General features: G+C 38.1%; 1 protein-coding gene across 22 annotated transcripts in view; it reads left to right on the forward strand.

Annotated features, from left to right (window-relative positions):
- Positions 1-20,997, forward strand: part of map2 (microtubule-associated protein 2) — a 135,780-nt gene that overhangs the window by 96,444 nt on the left and 18,339 nt on the right. For 3 of the 22 annotated variants that reach the window (XM_077216088.1, XM_077216089.1, XM_077216097.1), the window contains 8 exons: positions 613-828; positions 5,218-7,935; positions 8,178-8,378; positions 8,846-8,983; positions 10,238-10,296; positions 11,332-11,476; positions 12,224-12,280; positions 13,393-13,712. In XM_077216088.1, the coding sequence (XP_077072203.1) occupies positions 613-828; positions 5,218-7,935; positions 8,178-8,378; positions 8,846-8,983; positions 10,238-10,296; positions 11,332-11,476; positions 12,224-12,280; positions 13,393-13,712 (3,854 nt within the window). Of the gene's footprint in view, positions 1-612; positions 829-3,765; positions 4,066-5,217; positions 7,936-8,177; positions 8,379-8,845; positions 8,984-10,237; positions 10,297-10,976; positions 11,163-11,331; positions 11,477-12,223; positions 12,281-13,392; positions 13,713-19,690; positions 19,784-20,997 lie in introns of all 22 variants that reach the window. The other 19 variants (XM_077216092.1, XM_077216094.1, XM_077216093.1 and 16 more) reach the window with 12 other exon arrangements.

Here is a 20,997-nt window from a genome sequence, read left to right on the forward strand (position 1 = left end):
ACCCTTTACCTAATATTAACCAATCACTCGTTGACCCTTTACCAAGCCTTTTTTTTTACTATTCACTCATAAATATTTCACATTACAAAAATAAAATGGCTTGTGAATGACGTTTCATATTGACTTTCAGCAGACACTAAAGAATGATACAGTTTCATCCTCAGTTTAGACTTTAGACAAACCTATAAAATGTCATCAGAGATGTTTCAGAGTCTGGTTATGGCATAGCGCCACTACGGTCACACTTTGTGTTTGTGTTTGTGTTTGTGTTGTGTGTGTCCTTCTTTTTTCCGTACACATTACACATACTCCTTTCTCGTTTTATTTCTCACTTTTCTTTTAGCTCTCTTTCCCCTTATTTTCTCTCCCTCTCTCTCTCTCTCTCTCTCTCTCTCTCTCTCTCTCTCTCTCTCTCTCTCTCTCCTCCCTTCCCCCTCAATTTTTGCATATTCTGATTTGCCTTCTTTTTACTTTCTCTCTTTCACTTGTTCCTTTTTTCCTCCCTTACTTGCTACACCTTTTCTATCTTCCTTTCCTTTTCCTCTCTGTCTCTTTGTCTCTGTCTCTTTGTCCAGATTTCCCTGCAGTTCTTTTCCTTGTGTCTATTTGTAGATGTAGGGGATGAGGAGGAAGCAGGTCCTCTCCGCCGCTTCCAAAATTCTCGCGAGAGGTGCAAGTTCCTCGCCCCCTCCATCTCAGTGTCTGTGCCTGAGGATGACCCCTACCACTCTGACGAGGAATACTATGAGCACCCTTTATTCAGCCCAGAGTGGACGCGCTCTGGCTCTCGCCCCCCAGGGCAGGCCGCCGCGTTTAGACAGATTGAAGGTGAACCTCGCATGGTTCCTCTCTGCCATTCTCTCCTCCCCTTCTTCTCCTTCTTCCTCCTTTTCCTCTCTCTTTCCTTCCACTTCTTTCTTCAGCTCAGCATCAACACCTCTCTCTCTCTCTTGCTTTTCGCTCTCTCTTTCTGGTCCGACTCTTCCTGTCTTTTGTCTCTGTTGTGTCGTGCCCACTCTGACCGAAGCGTGTCGTGTGGGGGTGGTTTCTGTTTTTGTATCTTGTTCATTGCAAGTCATTTGGATTTTCTGCAACTTTTGTGTCGTGCAGTAAAAAGGCATGGAGGTTTGTGTTTTTAGGCAAAATCCCTGCTGCTGTACATGTAGTGCTCAGTTAAAGGAGTAAAATCACTGACTCTGACAGTGAAATCCAAATGACTTGCAGCATCAGCAGGACATTTGTGCATGCTGTGCACATTTTCTCCTTTGCCTGTTTGCCGTCTTCTTGTCTCCGCATCTGTCCGCCCGTATGTTAGCCTGTCTGTCCATTTGTAATTTTGATTGTCCCTCATCAGGCCCAAAAACGTACCCATGCGTCTCAACAGGCCCCTCACATTTCTCCAACCTGCTGATGTACACATGCTGTAGATCACAGGATGACTTTCAGCTCTTCACATGGTGGCCCACACACACAAGCATCTCTGACCTTATTGCATCAGTGAAGAAGGGTTAATCGCTTTCAGCGCCAAAATGACTCAGTGTGGGTTGTGTTTACAATTTAAAGGAGCCATGAACTGAATTTCTTTTATTATTATTTTAAAATGTTACCTGGGGTGCACTTACTATAATGTTAGTTTGATTTTTACCTAAAACATTTTCATAATATAGAAATTAAAGACCATTTTCTACCCTGATTTTAGCCCTCTGATTTGAAAGCTCTGTTGGAAGGGGCGTGTCTACTATGAGACTTCAGTGTAATCGCCCACTGCAGTTATTGGCTAACAACTTGGATATGAAATAGTACTGAGACATTCACATAGTTGAAAATAAATAACCACTTTCCTAGAATTAGGATCCTTTGATAGGCAAGGTTATTTTAGTCCAGTGATCTCTTCTCATCTCTCTAACCTGTCAGTGGGCGGGGCCAAAGACGTGATGAGGTAAAAATAGGCGTTGATTTGATTCTAACTTGATTCTACAGAGGTTGGTCTTTCGCCGCACTTTTACATTATAATGTGACAAAATTCCAAATGAGACGCTTTCTGAGCTTGGATTCAATAAAAGCTTTTTTTTGGACTAACTATAGTACAATGACCTCATATGTTAAAAGATCAAGGACATTTTGATTTCTCAATTCATGACCCCTTTTTTTGGGAACCAAGAACTTAGACAATACTGCAACCAAAGGTTTTTCAGCTGTTTTTCATGGTTTCTAAACAGCTACATTGCTTTCTTTTATAAGCTGCGAGCTTGCAATCTGAATCAAATTTTATAATAGAAAGACTGTTTGCAAAATAACTCAAGACAATAAACTGATAACACACACTCTATTGCATCCAGTGCAGTCTGATTCACAAAGCAAATCTTTTTAATGAATTGGCCAAACGTTCTTATTCATGTCCAATTCGAAATGAACTGAGAACTGTTAACGAGTAATGTGTATTGTTTGTGAGATAACTGACTCATATGACAACATGTGGTTAAAGCAGTGTTGTTTTAGTATTATGTATATACTATTATAGTATCATTTGAATGAACTTTTATATTTTGAAAGTTATTCAAATTAATAAACATTTTAACAATTTTGAATTAGCTTTTATTTTTATTCGTTAATGTTAGACATATTTATTATTATTTAGCTTTCATTTTAGTTTATATCAGTTTAGTAACTTTAATACTTTAATGTATTTCAGTTAGTTGTGAAGGCAACATTTCTAGTTTTTTAATTTGAAATAATCTTGTAATTTAATACACATATTTTTATATAAATTTATTTTATTTTTATTAATATTTTTAGCTTTAATTAACAATAATAACTCTTTTTTGAGTTTGAGTTTAAGGTTGTGTTGCTTCCTCAAAAGAACTAAAATAGTGCATTAAGTGGAATTAGAATCATTAAATCCCTTAGAAATTTCTACTTTTGACATTGGGTTGCTTCCAATTTGTCCTTCTCTCTCTCTCTCTCTCTCTCTCTCTCTCTCTCTCTCTCTCTCTCTCTCTCTCTCTCTCTCTCTCTCTCTCTCTCTCTCTCTCTCTCTCTCTCTCTCTCTCTCTCTCTCTGAACTACATCATAAGCTTTGTTCTGAGCAAAAATTTTGCATCTCCGGTTTCACATTCATTTTGACATCTCAATAGCTCCCTGACCGGCATTATTAACAAAACCGCCGTGCTGTGGGTTTTGTTGGGTCTTAGTTGTGAGAGACAATGCAGATGCACACAGCATTGTGTGCTAGTGTGTTTTGTGGAAGTAATGTTTCATGTTCAAGAATAAAATTGAACAAATGAAGGAGCTGATGTAGAGTATTTGTCATAAACTTTTGAAATGAGCATTGATAATGTAACTGAGAGGTACATATTTGGAAATGAATAATCTGGTGATTTAGATATTTTTTCGGCCTGTAGGGAACCCCCATTGGTTATTGGCTGAAAAACTGATTTGAGCAATATTACAAGATAGATTTTCTGTTACCTCTGTTATTTCGATCTTATCTGATTTTTCATCACAAAACAGTGTCACATTAAATTGCTAATATATGCAATTCTAAAACATTGTATATTGCATACATTACATTTGCAATTCGAAGATTGCATATTCATCGTCTTATTTTATCTGCTAACACTTATACTCAAGGTCAGAGAAAACCCCCATACATACGGCAAAAGTCATGGCATAACTGATAGAGCTGAAAGTGTCCCACCTTTTAAGTAACCCAAGTCTGTGCTGTCTATAGTCTTGATGTTTCCACTTGTCTCCCTCTTTATGAAGAAGAGGAGACCATAGAGAGTCTCTCAGCTGCGGAGGAGGAAGAGGAGGAGACTTCAGAAGCCGCAGCAACAGCAGCAGCTCTAGAGGAAGAGGAGGATGAGGAGGAGCAGTGGAGTGGGGAGGAGCCTGAGCAGGAATCCTCATCTGAGCTCCTAGAGCGGGCAGAGGTCATAGGCGAGGCCCAGGCTCTGCCCGGCCTGCAGGCTGAGGCTAAGGTTCACACGCAGGCAGCTACTGCTGCTGACGAGGCCCCTAATGGGAGATCTGAGGAGACAGGGGGGCAAGAAAGCCTTGCGGAAGGTGTGTCCATCCTTCTCACAACCTGCATGTTTCTCTCTCCCTTCACAAAAAAAAGCTAAGCGAAAGCATCGTGAGAGCTTTCTAAGGGAATGTGGGTGGATGGCTCAAATATCTCCTCTATCTGCTGATGCTGCAAGGCAACACAGGCTTGATGGTGACCAGCTTCTGTGGCCAGAGCTGTGTGTTTGTCTGTCAATGTCTTTCTACTAAATTGCTTTTCCCAGAGCAGCTGCCATTTGCTAGCTATCTGGTGAAGCTTTTTCTGAACTTTCTGCTTATTTCTCTATTGATGCTACTGCTGCCAGGTCGACCTCTCTCATTGTTTTCCATTGCTCAGTTAATTTTTATTTGCCAGCTACATTGCCAGTTTGTGGGTGATTTTTGCTGCATGCGCCAACAAAACACCTGGTTTTACATGTGGGATTCTATGAGAATCCTGTTTTTGTGATATTGTGATATTGTGTTATGCTTTATTTTCAAAGGCATTTGAAAAGCCAAGCTTGTTGATTCAAATTTTATTTGTTAATTTTCATTTTGCTTTTTTCTTCAAGTGATCATTGTCATTTCACATGGTTAACATAATAGGAAATGTAGAACAATTTTGAATAATGAAAAACAATGTATTATTTCATGAGTGGTATTTTAAGACAATTACAGTCAGCCACGTGTATAAGTGTAATTTATACCCATTTAGTGCTTAAAATGAGCCTCATTAAACAGTACCTTGCAAATTGTTGTCTTTTAGATTTCACCAATATTTGATTATCTTCTGAAAATTAGACTCACAGTGCATTTTTCATAATCTCTGAATATGTATTTGGCAGAAGTTTTAAGATCAGCTATTCCATCTTGCTGCTGGTGTACTGACGTCAGTATCGTGTTTGGACCACCTCCTTGGATATTTCATGCTCATTTTCTGGACCTCATCCACACAACATTAAATGTTCTGGGTCTGCATGCTGATCCTGTCATATCCATGCCATCACTCCATCACTGAATTGGTATGTGTGTGTCATCGGCTGCTGCTATTTGAAAATGGAAGTTCATTTTACCAAGAGCTTTGGCTGTCTGTGTGGTGGTTGGCCTGGCAAACTTGTACTTTGAATTATTAATAATGCAATACAATGCAGACTACTTGAGATTTGCTTTCAGCTGTGAAGATGGAAGCTGAGCGGCCAGAAACTGAGAGGACAGATCCCATTGGCATGGACTTCACTGATTCCGCAATGCATCTAGATGATGAACTCCCATCTTACCAAAGCCTTGCCAGAGACACAGATATGCCAGAAAGCCCCTTTGCTCGAACATGCCCCATGGAAGATTTTGAAGTGCCTCCAAGTTACCAGGGTCTTGCCAAAGATCCAACTGAAAAGCCTGTTGTACAAAGTGGTGCTGTGAAACAGCCTTCAACCGATGCAGGTGACTCCAGCAATATCCATGAGGTCAAACCAGGGCAGATTCAAGACAAACAAATGGAAAAAACAGCAACAGAGGGGGACATGAAGGACAAATCTGGCATGTCTGCTTATTTTGAGACCACTACAATTAAGACGGATGCCGCTGGATCTCAAGGGGAAGGGTATTATGAGCTGAGTACTACATCAGAAGAACAAAAGGACTCTATTGGTAATCTGCCACTTCCTGAAATCAGCTACAGCACTTTGGCTCAAACACACTCTTTGGAAGTCCAGCCAGATCTTCCAAAAGGTAGCGCAGACACACTACACACCACTTCACCAGCAGAGAGAAGAGATGACTGCAGACTGTCTCCTGGAAAACTGGCTCTAGATCAACGAAGTTACTCTTTGAATATTACCATTGGGGCAGTGAATCATGGCGATGCCCAAGGAAGTCCCAGAAACTTCTCTCCATTGGCCACCGACATCATGTCTCATACTAGTGGGAGCCTTGACGAATCTGCCGATTACCTTCCTGTCACAACTCCCTCAGTGGAGAATATCCCTCAGTTTCCGCCACTGATCATGGAGACAACTGCCTCTGTCACAACTCCATCATCTTCACCTCCCCAAGCAACAATCACTGATGTAAAGATAAGTCCACAGACAGAGTCTCCAGAATCCCCTGTCCAAGCCAAATGCTGTTATAAAAACGGCACCGTCATGGCCCCAGACCTGCCTGAAATGCTTGACCTGGCAGGTACCCGATCAAGGTTGACGTCTGACAACACAGAACCAGATATTATGAGGAGGAAGTCTGTCCCAATGGACATGTCTTCTATGGTGAGTGATTCATTAGCACATTTTTTCAAAGGTGACCAGGGCCAGATGGCTACAAAGAGAGAAATGCAGCTGGAGGAGCAAGGATATTGTGTCTTTAGTGAATACTCTGGTCCCATGCCATCCCCTGCAGATGTGCACAGTCCAATGGACTGTTCTCCTCAAATCTTCAAAACAGTGATATCAGAGGAGAAAGAAACTGGTCTTGATGCATTTGGAAAACAGGAGTGTCTATCAACTGAAGATTTGAAAGCAACAGAGGTTGTTTCACCACAGGCCGAACCAGCAAAAGCAAAATCAAGGAATGAAGATTCCTTTGAAAATGAAAGTACACCTTCTGGAAAACCTTCTACAGAGTCTAAGCAAGATGAGACTGATCTTTTGGAGACTGAACCTTTGGAAGAAATCAAGAGTCCAACTTTACCTGATAATGAGAAAGGACAGTTAGACAAACAAGCTGAAACATTTATAACACCAAAAGTGACGGTTACTCTTGAGGAACCAAAGTCTGATTTTGATGCAGGTACTAATTTTGGAGATGAAACCGAAGCTGAAATAGCTGACTATGAGAGGCAAATTCGCAAATTGGAGATGGAGGACCGGCCTCTGAGTGTAGAGGAGGAACGGGAACTCCAGGAACTCAGGGAGAAGGTGAAGAATAAACCAGACCTTGTGCACCAGGAAGCCTATGAGGAGGTGGATGCAGAGGATGCGTACCAGCTCACTGGAGCTGCAAAGGACAGAATTGCTCGGCCCATCAGACCATCTCCAGCATCTTCTGTAGAAAGTGCCACCGATGAGGAGAAAATGCATGTTGGTGAGCTTGAAAAACCTAGATCACCAGGTAAGAAAGAGGCTCTAAAAACAGATCCTAATAGATTATCTCCAGTTGGCTCTTTTGAGAAATATTTTAGAGAGGAAAGGCCTTCTGAGCAGGAAGTAAAGCAGAAAGACTCAGTGGAGCCCCTCAAAGAGAAAGTTGCTGAGGAGAATCCTCAGCCAGCTCCTTCAAAGACAGATAAGGGTTCTGTTGACACCACAATGACACAAGAAGTAGAGGAAGAGGTTGAGCTTGCTAAGGAGCCTGAAGAGGTTATGCCAGAACCAAAGCCAGCTCTAAACTTGGATGAAAAGCCAGTGGCAGATAAAACGGAGCCAATTGAGGTTGTAGTCGAAAAAGAGAAGGTTAAAGTGGTTGAGAAAGAAGAAGTGGAAGATGAGGAACTCATGGATGGGGCCAAAGCTGCAGAAGACACTGTTGAGTCTCGAGCTGCAATTGAGTCAATAGTGACCGTGGAAGATGATTTTATCACGGTGGTGCAGACCATTGATGAGAGCGAAGTCTCTGGACACAGTGTACGTTTCTCAGCTCCCTCTGAAGAAGAACATCCAAAACTCCTCCAAGAGGAGGAAGAGGAAGAGGAGTCCGTGGAATTGGCACAGGAAGTAGAGATGAAGGCTCCCAGATTAGAGGAAGTTGTAGATGTTCCAGAGCCTATTGAGCCTTCTGTATGTCCAGCTAAAGAGATAGAAGTGCCAGAGAGTGAGGCCCCAACTCAAAGCTACGACGACTACAAAGATGAAACTACCATTGATGACTCCATCTTAGACAGCTCCTGGGTGGACACTCAAGGTGTGATTTTAATATCTGTTTTCCATTAAAATTTGCTCAGAAAATGACAGAATCTTTCAGAATTGTTAACTTCATCTTTTTAGGTAGTTTGAAACGGTCGTAAATTAGCTGGCTTGCCAATATACAGCAATATAATTTGTTATTTTATTATTTCTGTGAGAGCCATGTTGAATTTCAAGTAAATGCATGTTTACACCCTGGTATAAGAGTAGCTTGCCTGTTTCACTTCATGTACTCTGTAGATGATGATAAGAGCATGGCTACGGAGAAAATTGAGCCTCTACCCAGAGTGATGAGCCCTGTCAAAAAAACACCCCCAGAGAAACCAGTCAAACAGAGGGCTAAAGGTGGCAGGGCAAAAGGACGAATCACCACCCCTGAACGTAAACCTATTCGCAAGGAGCCGGTACCCATCCAGAAAGATGAGCTAAAGAAGAAAAAAGGTTTTTGTTGCTGGAGTGACATTGTTTTTTATGTGTATATCCTGTATTTATTTTTTCCATTATGATGGGAATAACATTTTCTATAGCCCTCCACTTGTTTTTTATTATTTTATTTTTTATTTTATTTAATCAAATTAAATACTTAAATCTTTGTTTATTTCCACTTTGGATAGATGTCATGTATCAAATGTAAAATTGTATATTAAGATTTTTTCTTTACTTAAAAAGTGCAAGAAATCTTTTGTTATATTTTCATGAATTACATTTTCATTAAAAGAAATTAATTTATCATGCTTCAACCAATCATGTATTCTTTTCAACCCCCCCCCCCCCCCCATGACATCTATGTTAAATTATTCTATTAATAAAAGATTTATTGATCTTTTAAGGGGAGTGACTGTATCTCCTATTGTCCTGAATCATACTGCTGCTGTGACTGTCCTTGATTCTTTGTCTCCCTCTTGTAGCTCTGATTAAGAAGGCTGAGCTCACAAAAAAATCTGATATTCAGACGTGCTCTCCTTCCCGGAAGAGTGTTTTAAAGGCTACCGTAAGGCATCCTAGACCTACTCAGCATCACGCGTGTGTTAAACGGAAACCCACAGGTGATCTCTGTCACAAGGAGCTGTTTTGCAATGTGGCTGGCAAACATGGGCATTGGCATGTTGTTTTAAGAGTGATGCTTGTCTATTTTTTTTTTTTTTTTTTTTTTCATGTATTTTATATGACATATTGTTTTAGTTACATAAGTTGTATGTTCATACAGTGTTTGTAATGAGGCTCACTGGTGTTTTATTCAATTGTTTTGTTTATAATGTTTTCATTTTCTTATAGTTTGACCTTTCATTTTGTTGTCTGCATGTGTTCTCTCAGTTTTACATGCTTTTTCACACTTCATTTTCTTTTCAAAGCGATGCTGCTTATTGAATGTTGTGCGTGTGTCTCTTGGGTTTAATTTTAACGGATGTCCTTCTGACCTAAATGTGTTCGATTTTAAATATATGAGGTGAAGCATGCAGTAATCACTATTTCCTCTCATTTTGTAATGTTTATATTCTGTTGTATACAACATTCAGGGACCAATTGCATTGGTCTCCAGGCAACTGGTGGTTTGAGTGAGCTCTGGGCGCTTGGTTAAAAGAAATGGCCTCCATCTCTCTGGTGGATTGGAACTTACTGTGCCATAATGAAGTTCCACTGTTAGCTTTCTGAGAATTGTGCTTGAATTCATGGTAGACATCTGATACATTGTGGCAATGCCCCAATTAGACTTTACTGAAAAGCCTCTTATATAATACAGTTCATTTTCAAATTCTCTGTTATGCTGTGCCAAGTTGTTTCAGAGCAGAGCTTTCCAGTACAAAATATTCAGTTGTGAGTAACCATTTCATATTTTATCCTAAATAGCCCAATTAGAAATACTTTGGCTTGAGCATTTTAAAAATAAATCTCAGTTAATTTTCAGAGAGAACTACAAGTAAGCCATTTGGTGGTTGATTTGCTTGAAAACTTTGGTTCTGTGGCGCTTTCAGGACATTGATCTATTAGCTGACCAGCCCACACCACAACATTGACTCAACCAGTGGCGTAAGTTTAGGGCAGCACTATCTGTTTGATCAATCAAACCTGTGAAATTACACACTTCAGCTCTATGATAAATAATAAGTATAAAAGGGCTTTTAAAAATTTCATGTACATGTGGCTGCTTTTGAATACAAGATTGCATTTGCAGTGTGTTTGCTTGTGTGTAATGTTCAATATACTTTATTTTCATTAGAGAGGATATATCTCTAAGGTCATGGAAATATTATTTCTCTTTATCATTCTCAGTCTCTCTTTTTCTCTCTTTCTCTCTGCAGTGTCTGCAGATGGTCGACTGCCCTTCAGTGTGGCCAGGCACTCCAGAGATCGGGTGTCTGTAAGAACCATATCAGATTTAAATTTTATACAAATATTATGTCCCCAATTCAAGAGTAAAATTTTCTTAACAGGTTGTCGATAAATAGTCGAATTTGTATACTGGGGATCGGTTCAAGTACTCAAATATAATAGGGTTTTTACACAAACATACCAATGGTCTTCTTTTTAATTTTGTTGTTTGTTTGTAATTTTGTAGTTTGTACATATACATAATATATATGGAATTTAAGTATTCTAAATTCAATTATGAATAGTACACTGCTTTTAAACAGGTGACAGAGCTGCATTTTGAGCCTCTGTACGCAGTCCCTTGGTTTCCACTCTTTGTATTGTCTGTACATCACATCTCATTTCTGCATTGTGTTTGTTTTACAAGTTTGCATGACCTTTCCTCCTTATTTCCTTTACCTTAAAGTGATACATTGTGCCCCCTCAAGCAGTTTAATGGCTCATGTACTAACACTACATTCACGTTTTCTTCTTTTTTTTGTTCTTGCTGATTTTTTATTCCCCGAGTGGTTATGCATTCTGCCCAGAATTGAATGCCCTTGTTTTCTCCAAATGTGTGGTCAGATGTTGTTAATTTTCTTTGTGTAAACATAGACTTTTATTTCATGTTTTTGGTTTCATTTTCACCGTGCATGAATCACTCATCTGTCCGTGTTCCTCTCATCATAGACCTCCAATCCCACAACATTAACAAAGATCCCTACCTCTAAAATTCGGGCAGAGGCTTTGTTGCCGGCCCGGCCGAACTCCGCCAGCTCCTCCAATAAAAGGAGCCCGTTGGTCGAGGCAGATCTTTATGAGGCCCGTCCTTCTTCAGCGGGCCCACAAGTATCACTAAATATATATGTTGTAAAGGTAAGCAGGGAGCGAGATGGTTCAAATGACTATTTGCTTCTGCACAATATTAGAAACTTGTAACTTTCCAGAGAAAATGGCATCATAGAATTTGTTAACCTTGTGTTTTGGATGAACTATTGTTTTAAGTTCCCCATGATTCCAACAGGATTAATGATTCTGTCCTCAGGATGGTGGTTCTCGGAGCCCAGAGAAGAGGTCATCCCTGCCACGTCCAGCATCCATACTAACCCGTCGCTCACACATGGCTGAGCACGAGGAGAGTTCCACTTCCATTACCAGTTCTGGGTCCACAGCACCACGCAGGCCCACATGTAAGGAATCACTGTTTTTATTGTTTATATCTATATATTTTCCTCTCAGTTTCCTTCCCTTTTTCCCCTTTTGCTTGAATGGTATCAGACAAATTACCATGACAATGCAAAACAAGCAACCACTCTTCTAGGTTCTTAAGACTTGCAGATTCTAATGAGGATATTGGGCAGTTCTGTGGTTTCAATGATCTGTTTGGCAATATTGTTATAATATTTGAATTAATTATAAAGTGATGACAACGCATATATATATATATTTTTTTTTTGTTTGTTTTTTTGAGCAAACCCAGTTGTTTAATGCACATCCTGACCTCTAACACAACACTTCTAAAGCCAGAGTAATGTAGCATATAAAAGTAAAAATAACCTGCAGATGAGCAATATGCATCTTTATTTCTTTAATACACGTACAACCCCCATATATAATAATATTTGATATTGATCAGACATAATTATCACTTATTTTGATTATACAGATTACTTACTACAATCAAAATGAATTCAAAGACATTTTCTTAGTATAGCATGGTTTTTATTTCACAAAAAGCCAGTATCCGCTGCAAGAATTGACGAATAAAGTACTAATGTAAAGTCTTGAGAATTGCCTGAAGAATCCTAATTGTTTCCTCAAAGCTTTTCTGAGACTTTTGCATCTATTTTTAGACACATCTTCTCTGCTTCAGGATCTACAGACTTCCTTAACGCATACTCTATACACTCACACCCTTTCTTCCCCTGCTCCTGTAGCATTCCGCACTGAAGTCAAAGCAGAGCGCAGGACAGGCAGGTCTCATAGTATGACAGGTATAGAGTACCGCCCCTGCTGTTTCATCCTGTTTATTGTCAGTCCTTCATACCTGCTGTCCTGTGCAAGGATACAGTCAACATAAAAAAATCAGTGCCATTAAAAGTTATTCACAATAGCACATTTTGTAACAGAAGGGGAGCTCTAAAACTAAGGTGAATAATTTTCATAGGCACTGTTTTACATAGGGATTTTTTTTATGTGTACTTTTTTTAAGTTATGCATGCGAGTACACTTTTCCGTTATGTGTTTGTGGCATTTAAAGTCCATTAAATATATTTTTTTATAGATAGTGCCTTTTAAAAATCAATAGTAAGATTTATTATCTATCATTGTCATCATCATGTGGGGTCCACAAGTCTGAAAAAGTCGACAGTGCAAATAAATTACTTCTAAACTAGTATTATTTTACTTTTCCAGTAAGAAGATCTAAAAATTTACTTGAGAAGCAACATTACATAAGATATTAAGACTTTCCCTTGAGTTTAAAAGGTTTATTGATACTAATCAAGTGAAAACCTAATTTACTTTTTTTTTAAATATCAAAAATACAGTAAAAAACAGTAAGTGGGAACTATTAATACAATTTAAAATAATTGTTTTTTATTTCAATATATTTATTAAAGTGTAATTTATTATTTTGATGGCAATGCTGAGTTTTCAGTATTTAGTCTTCAGTATCACATGATCCTTCAGAAGTTATCCTAATCTGTTTATTTGCAGCTCTAGAAACATTGCTTTATATTATTAATGTTAAAAACAGTTGTGGAAACCATACTTTTTTCAGGGTAATTTGATCAAATTTCAGAAGAACAGCATTTATTTGAAATAGAACTTTATAGAACTGACACTTTTAATTAGTTTTATGCACGCATTTGAAAATGTATCTTATTGTATCTATATTAAACATACATTCTCTGAAAACAGGTCTCAGTATCATATCTGTTGTATTAAATTAGGGAAAAGCTAAATAGGAGCATTTTCACTAGTGGACTTTAGACTGCACTGTATTATTTATGTGAGAAAAATTTCACATACATTTGCTAATGTTGCACTTCCTAAATCCTAGCATTGCTAATTAGGTGCTAATTAAATTCTGTTTCAACTGTAGGCACAGAGTCTGCTCGGTCCCGCTCGGCCCGCAGTGGCACCTCCACACCCCGCACCCCGGGGTCCACGGCCATCACCCCTGGTACCCCTCCAAGCTACTCTTGCCGTACTCCGGGAACCCCACGCACTCCGGGCACCCCCAAATCCCTCAGCCTGCTGTCACAGGAGAAGAAAGTGGCCATCATCCGCACACCTCCAAAATCCCCTGCAACTACACCCAAACAGCTGCGCGTCCTTAACCAGCCGCTGCCTGACCTCAAGAACATCAGATCCAAGATCGGTTCCATTGACAACATCAAGTACCAGCCCAAGGGGGGCCAGGCAAGTCCAAATGCTCCCAATTCATCCTGATTTCCCCCCAACTGAGGCTAATAGCCAACTATCCACTCTTTGTCCCCCTCCCCATCCGTCTTTCTTGCTGTTTTTATGCTCCTTCAGGGTCGATTCTGTTCCCTGTGGGCACACTGTCATTTAAAGTGTGTTTTGCTGTGTTTCGCACTCATTCGCATGTATCAGTTCACTGTGTGCATGCTAATGGCTGCACATAATAGCTGTTAGGCCATTTCACTTGTCTTGGATTGACTGGTTCTTTGCCTGACTGGAAGGTAATATAGCACTTGTTCTTATGACATGGAGCAAATCATGTTCCAAAAATGTACCTCATATTATTTATTTATTATATAACTTTTATTTTAACTGGCAACATTTGCACTTTGAGATGATCATAAGGATGTAGAACCTGTCATCAGACCATAACTGTGTTATTCTGTATTAGATGAATATTTTGGCTGTCAGTTGATTAAATTAATTGCATAAGTAATTTTATAAAGAAAAAACAATATAAAGTTATGCTATATAAGTATATTTAAATGTGAAAATATTACATTTTTAACACTGTCATATACCATCAGGTTTTGCCCCAGTACTAAAGAATAAGTTATTTGTCTGTCTGACTATCTATTATTTTTTACTCTCTATTTCAACATCTCATAGAAATGCTGGAGAGACTGTTCTAATACAGAAAACATTTGGATTTATTTGATTGTATGCTAGATAGCCTTAGGTTGCATTTTGGGATTATAGAAACTTCAAGGATACACACATGAATGCATATACAGCCATGCGCCAAGGTTGTTTTCCTCCTATGTCTAGGACACTCCGGTCTTGTAGGAGGTTTTGTTTTCCAGGATGAATAGAGTTCATTTGGGACGATGGGGACATGCTCTTGATGTAAACACCCCTTGTGTTTTTAGGTCATTTCATGCATGCTCGCTGTAATGAGCAGGGTGTAGGCTGCGTGCTGGAGTGACATGTTTATGTCTTGCTCGTGGCAGAGTGCAGTAGTGCAGAGAAAAGGATCTCGTCATCCAGAGGAGTGGGAGATTGGGAGGTTATTGGGGTGGGAGACTGCAGTGATAAACTATAAGGAAGGACATTGGAGTAATTGAGTTTGTCTCAAATGTCAAAATCTTAAATGTCTCAGAGACAATGTGTTAGATTTCAGTTCTTGAGAAAACGATGTGTGAAAATATAATATTGTGAAACATAATATAAAGTTTTTAATGAGGAAAAATTTGTTTTTTCTTGCACTTTTGAAGTGAAAACTTTGAACAAAAACTTGATATTAAATTATTACATATTAAATAATTTAAAATATTGGACGGGGCTTGATCGGGAAATTATTGGATTGGAAACATTTTTTTTTATAATTTTAAGAATTATTTTGATAACATTCCTATTGAGGTTATATGATTTTTATTTCATTTTAAAATCTTTTCTCCCTTTGAAGTCTATTTATAATGTTATAATGTTTATTCATCAAAATTTTTATTTAAAAAAAGACTAACAATGATGTTTCCTAAATACAAATTTGATTTCATATTGCCTTTAAAAGCTAAAAGTACCCTAGCAAGAAAAGTTAATTTTGTCCGAAATTAATGAACTCTTAAGGTCCAGAGAGTGAATAGATAAAACTACATTTGCATCAAATAGATAATTCATGTAAAACTAAATTTTTTGACTGTTTTTGATTAAAAAAATCTTCACTTAAATAATAATATAATAATGAAATACAACAGAAATGTAGATTGTTATGCCTTTTAAGCGATGACTGATAATACTGAAAAGTAGCAATTAAATCATTGTCACTTTCTAAGGTCGTCCCTAGTCTTTGTGAGCCCTGTAGACTTTACAGTGATGAATCATTTAGTGAACTTGAAAATGGCATTGGAGTTCATTTTAGGGTACTCAGGACACCCTAAGGAGGGTGTGTTGTATAACCTATGCCACGGCCTGAATCTGTCTGGGCCCAAATGCTCCCTCACCCCTGGATGACAGCACCCCAGCATAGTCACTCACAGAACAGGTCTAAGAGACAGTGACATGAGCCACAATCTCTCAAGGTTGAGTGAGCGGGCATGTGGCGGCCACTGCCAGTCTGTGTATGCTCAAGGGTGAGACTGGATACGAGTGCTGTGCCTTAATGACATAATATGTCTACTGAGGGCCACTGAAGCAGACGGGGACAGTCTGAAAACCCGGAAACTGGAAAAATGTCAGAACATTTCATTGGATTAATATTCGTCTAAAAGCTGCAAAGATACATCAGCTCTAGAGCTAAGTTATGCAGATACTTGTCTGTTCAAATCTAAATAGTTTTACTTTACAGATATAAGATGTTTACTTAATAATAATAAAAAACAATATTTAATAATATAATAATGCAAAATATAATAATATCATTTTGATAACATCCCCACTGAGGTTGTATCCTACCTATTTTATTTTTACCCCCCCCCCCCCCCCAACAAAGTCAGTGTTTTTTCTCCTTTTATTAAAACAGACAATATTAAATATTTTATTTTTTTAATGTAATTAATGATGATAATTTATACAGTATATAGGATTGAGGATATAGGATACATGTAGAAATTTTAAATCCTAAGGTCTTATGTCATCTTAAGTCATCATTCAGTTCTTCATGATCATATTTCACTGTCTTTCTGAACGATAAAAAAACATGGTCCATATGTGCTGCTGTGCCTTTAATACTTATTGTTTAAGAAAACAATGTTAAAATATAATTTTTGCTGTTTTTTAATACAAATAATTTTACTGTCCTCAAAGTTTTTTTTTTTTTTGACTGGTTGTGAATTTACACACAGTATTATGTTAAAATGTAAAGAAAACCTTATTTTTGCTATACTATTTTGTCACCAGTTTGTGAATCCTGCTGAGTAACATTACCGTTTAAATCGTATCATCTAATCTTTTAGAAATGTCCTCCCGTATGAAGTCCATCTATAATGACAGCGGAGTGTTTTGTGCTGCTGGACCTTTAAGACTTCTTTGAAAACTTTATCGCTTAAATGGATGTTCAAAACGAGCAATTGTTTGCAGCTTAGTTTAAAAAAATGCCCTAAACTTTGGTGGAAGTTTTGACTTCTGAAAGTTACTGCATTTTTTCATGTAAAATGATCTCAAAACACGATTGAGATAAGGTTAAGCAAAAATCGGACTATTCATGTGACTGATTTTAAAAAAAATTGTGTGTGTGTGTGTGTATGTTTCATGGCACCTTTCATCACTCTGAGTTGACCTCACCACATTTGACTTTGTCATAGCTTGAAGAGTTTATATAAAGTTAAGAACTTTCATGACTCATATATGTCTCGAGACCAAACACGGACTCAGGCTCCAGCTGTCTCTCTCCCTGAAGGGTTATCATCTGTGCATTGTTCTCCATCACCCCCTCTGCGTCTGTGTTTTGTGCACTTCATTCGGGTTTATAGTATTTAAGTATACTACTATGTGTGCAGGAGTGTGTGTTCAAGAGATTTCAGTAACATTGACTATAGTTGTTCACTTTGTCCTGCTTTCTGAACCAGCCCAGGTCCAAATCCCTATTCCCTAATAAATGAACACTGTCTTAGAAAACAGCTGAGGCCAGTTAAAAGCATGCTACTACAACAGCCATCAGCCTGGTGGTGAGTGCATTGTTGAAGTCTCTGTTCCACTGCAATAACAGCTTAATGGATTGTGCATCAGGTGATGTGTGAAACCGTCACTCTACATTGACTACAGCAGTCAGGTGTCATCGCATGAGTCTGGTGTTTGATGGACTAAAGTACATTTAGCCTTTATAGACATATAATGTTGCACTGACTGATTCATTTTCATTGGCCTGTTAGGTATTTCTTGTTCATACACCTATTTTATTGGAGAGGGGCATCTTTTATTAAAAGCCCCAGTATTCTTCTTATTTTCTTTCACTAAGCAATAAATATAATGATGCAATTTCACTTAGATTTTCATTATTCTTTAATTTGATAATTCAATTATTAGTTTATATGTATATGTGTATATGCAGTACAATAAGTATATACAATAGCATAATATGTAATATAAATAAGCAGCATTATATATAACATATGTAAATTCATACATATAAAATAAGATATAAAATATTATCATAAAATAAAATAAGAAATATAATAAAAAATATAAAAGACAAATAAAATAATAATAAAACATAAAATAACATCATAAAGATATCATAATATGTAATTATTTAAATATGTAATATATAAAAGATAATATAATACGTAAATGTAACCACGATAATATCATACGTAAATTTATACACACACACACACACACACACACACACACACACACACACACACACACACACACACACACACACACACACACACACACACACACACACACACACACACACACACACACACACACATACACACACACACACACACACACACACACACACACACACACACACACACACACACACACACACACACACACACACACACACACACATTATATCTTTATTATGTTATATTATGTAATAATATTAAATGTAAAATACCATTATTTTGCATGTTTTATTATAGCCTACTACTAACATTTTTTTAATTTATTATACTATTTTGTCACAGGTCAGTGAGTCCTGCAGAGTGACTCACAATATCCAAGTTTAATAGGGGGATCTCTTGGGGTTTCTTGAAAATTTTGCAAATAAGGACCCCAACAGGAACTCAAGTTGACATTTGCATGCGTTAGCATGAGAGCAAGAGTTTTACATGTAACAGCTAATTAAATGTGTAATGTTTATCTGGAACTACTTACATGTTCATTTATTCAGCCCTTAAGTGTGATGGCTTCACTTACAGTTTTTTACAGTCGCTAGGACACATTTCTCAATACTTAGGTCACTTTTTCAAAACTCTTCACACAGTTCTCCAAACCAACTTTCAGCTCGGCACAGCAGTTCATTTCACTTTCAAAATGCACTAACACTACCATATCAATTCATACATGTCTTTGCACAGACTAATTACAAAATACAAGAATTTGTACACACCATTCACCGATAAAGATACAAATAGGAATCAGATGTGGTTGGTCCAATTGTTCAATTGTTTTTATAGCATTTCATTTTTAGATTCGAAATATATTTCATTACAATATTACTGTAGAAATTTAGCAAATTGCTGTCATATTCAGTTTTGTATTATGTTATTGTTTTGAACATAAGTTTAACAGTTTTGAAAACAGTATGTAAGCATGTGCAAATTGGCCTGTAAGTACACAGAGTTTTTGTGGTTGTTGTATCGAAGTGAGAAAAGAATTAATGTAATTTGAAAGATGTAGTCATTGAATGCATTTTGTGCCAAAGCAATGATAAATGATCCACAGTTTAGCCCACATATACTTCTGTTGTGCTTACTGTGTGAAGAGTTTTGAAAAAGTGACCTAAGTATTGAGAAATGTGTCCTAGCGACTGTAAAAAATTGTAATGGAGAGACCTTCAGCATTAATTAGCATAAAATAAGTGTCTTACTGCTGGAAACGGTGTCAAAAATGAGGACAGTTGCAGTTTAACCCTAAAGGGGTCGTTAAAACTGACAGTGATTAAATCAACACGTTTCTGCACTGATGATTGCTTGTAGACAGGCATTGCTCTCCACTAGCTGCATTGTGTTATACTTGCTGCACATTAGCATAAAGATTGACCTCAACTCAACTTTGTTGCTTTGTCAACGCTTCACTTTTAATGACTGGGAATTGCCCATTTGATTTTTGGCTGCAGGTGCTGTGAGCACCAAGAGATGGGTCAAGTTCATCTTTATGGGTTGTTATCTTACCTCTCTTACTGACCCGTCTCACCAGTGCACGGCTACCAGTTGTCTGAATGTGTGTGTGCATGTATGTGTGTGTGTGTGTGTGTGTTTCCATCTTCATTAAAAGAGCCACATATCTTTGTATTTTTCTAGATTCAAATTTTAAACAAGAAGCTGGACTTCAGTCACGTACAGTCAAAGTGCGGATCCAAGGATAATCTGAGGCATTCGCCCCGTGGAGGCAATGTATGTACTGCTCCATCTCTCCCTATGTCTCTCTCTACTTCTCTTCCAAAGCCAACAGACCTCCACGGGTTTTTGACCATTTACTAGGGGTGTGAATCGTCACTTGTGAATCGTCACTTGTTGAATTCAATTCGATTCGATATCATGTTGCATTGGATCCTCACTCTTCAATATTACTGCACATGCCTACATTTTCATCAATGAATACAAGTAGTCATATATATGAATTACCTTTTTATTTGATCTGCTCCAAGAAAGTACACTTTCTGAATGTAGCAAACATCAAACATAACTTAAATCTGAACACAGCAGACGACAGGACCATTTAGAACAAGCACTAGTAAATACTAAAAGCGCATGAAACTGTCAAGTGTATTTAAGTTACAATAACGCTCAACACATTTGCACGCACACACACTCGCACTCGACTCGCCCACACACACACACACACACACACACGCTCGCAGCCTCGCACGCACGGACGAAATCTAAGCTGTTGTCCCGAATCCCGAATCCAGCCCTAACAGCCCGAAAATTATATTAAAGCAAAATCTTGAGTAGTTATTACTAGTTATTAGTTATGATAAAAAATTAAAAACTCCTCCGTGGAGGTTGAGTCGTCCTGCAGCCAGCCCCTGCCGGCTGCTCATTGGCTGCAGCATCTTTTTTGTTTCTTTTTTTGAAGGTCTACAAAGACACCATAGGCGCGAATTTAGATATGCATTGATAAGCTCATTTTCATTCATTGATTCTTTTCGTTGACATGGCTGGTGTACCGGAACCCCAGCACGCCGCTAAAAAGCAAAAATGTTTCTGCATGTACCGGGAGGAGTAGATGGGGCAGTATCCATAGTAGACAACCCCCCCCCCCCCCCCCCCCATGCTTTACATGGCAGAATCAAACTTCTTATAGATGCAGACCAGATACACATCAGATGTATTTTCACACGTGGCTCTAAAATGCAAAACTGAAGTCCCTTCTTGTTATTCATAATGTGAAAATATATACACCCTATATGTATATATTTGTAAACTGTAATGCAGGTGTTCGATGTTGACCCATCAACACTTGTGTGTCTACTGTATGGAAGTCATATAAAAATAAGACGACACATCACTCTCCTTTTCAATATATTTAATTTCTCTGTTTGAGAAAAATTGTGGTAATTTACACGGTTATTTTCATCCTGAAACAGTTTTGATCAACAGTCTGT

The sequence above is a fragment of the Siphateles boraxobius genome, unplaced genomic scaffold (genome assembly GCF_051911475.1).
Source record: "Siphateles boraxobius isolate OS27281-9 unplaced genomic scaffold, OSU_SipBor_1 7, whole genome shotgun sequence".
NCBI classification, from domain to species: domain Eukaryota; kingdom Metazoa; phylum Chordata; class Actinopteri; order Cypriniformes; family Leuciscidae; genus Siphateles; species Siphateles boraxobius.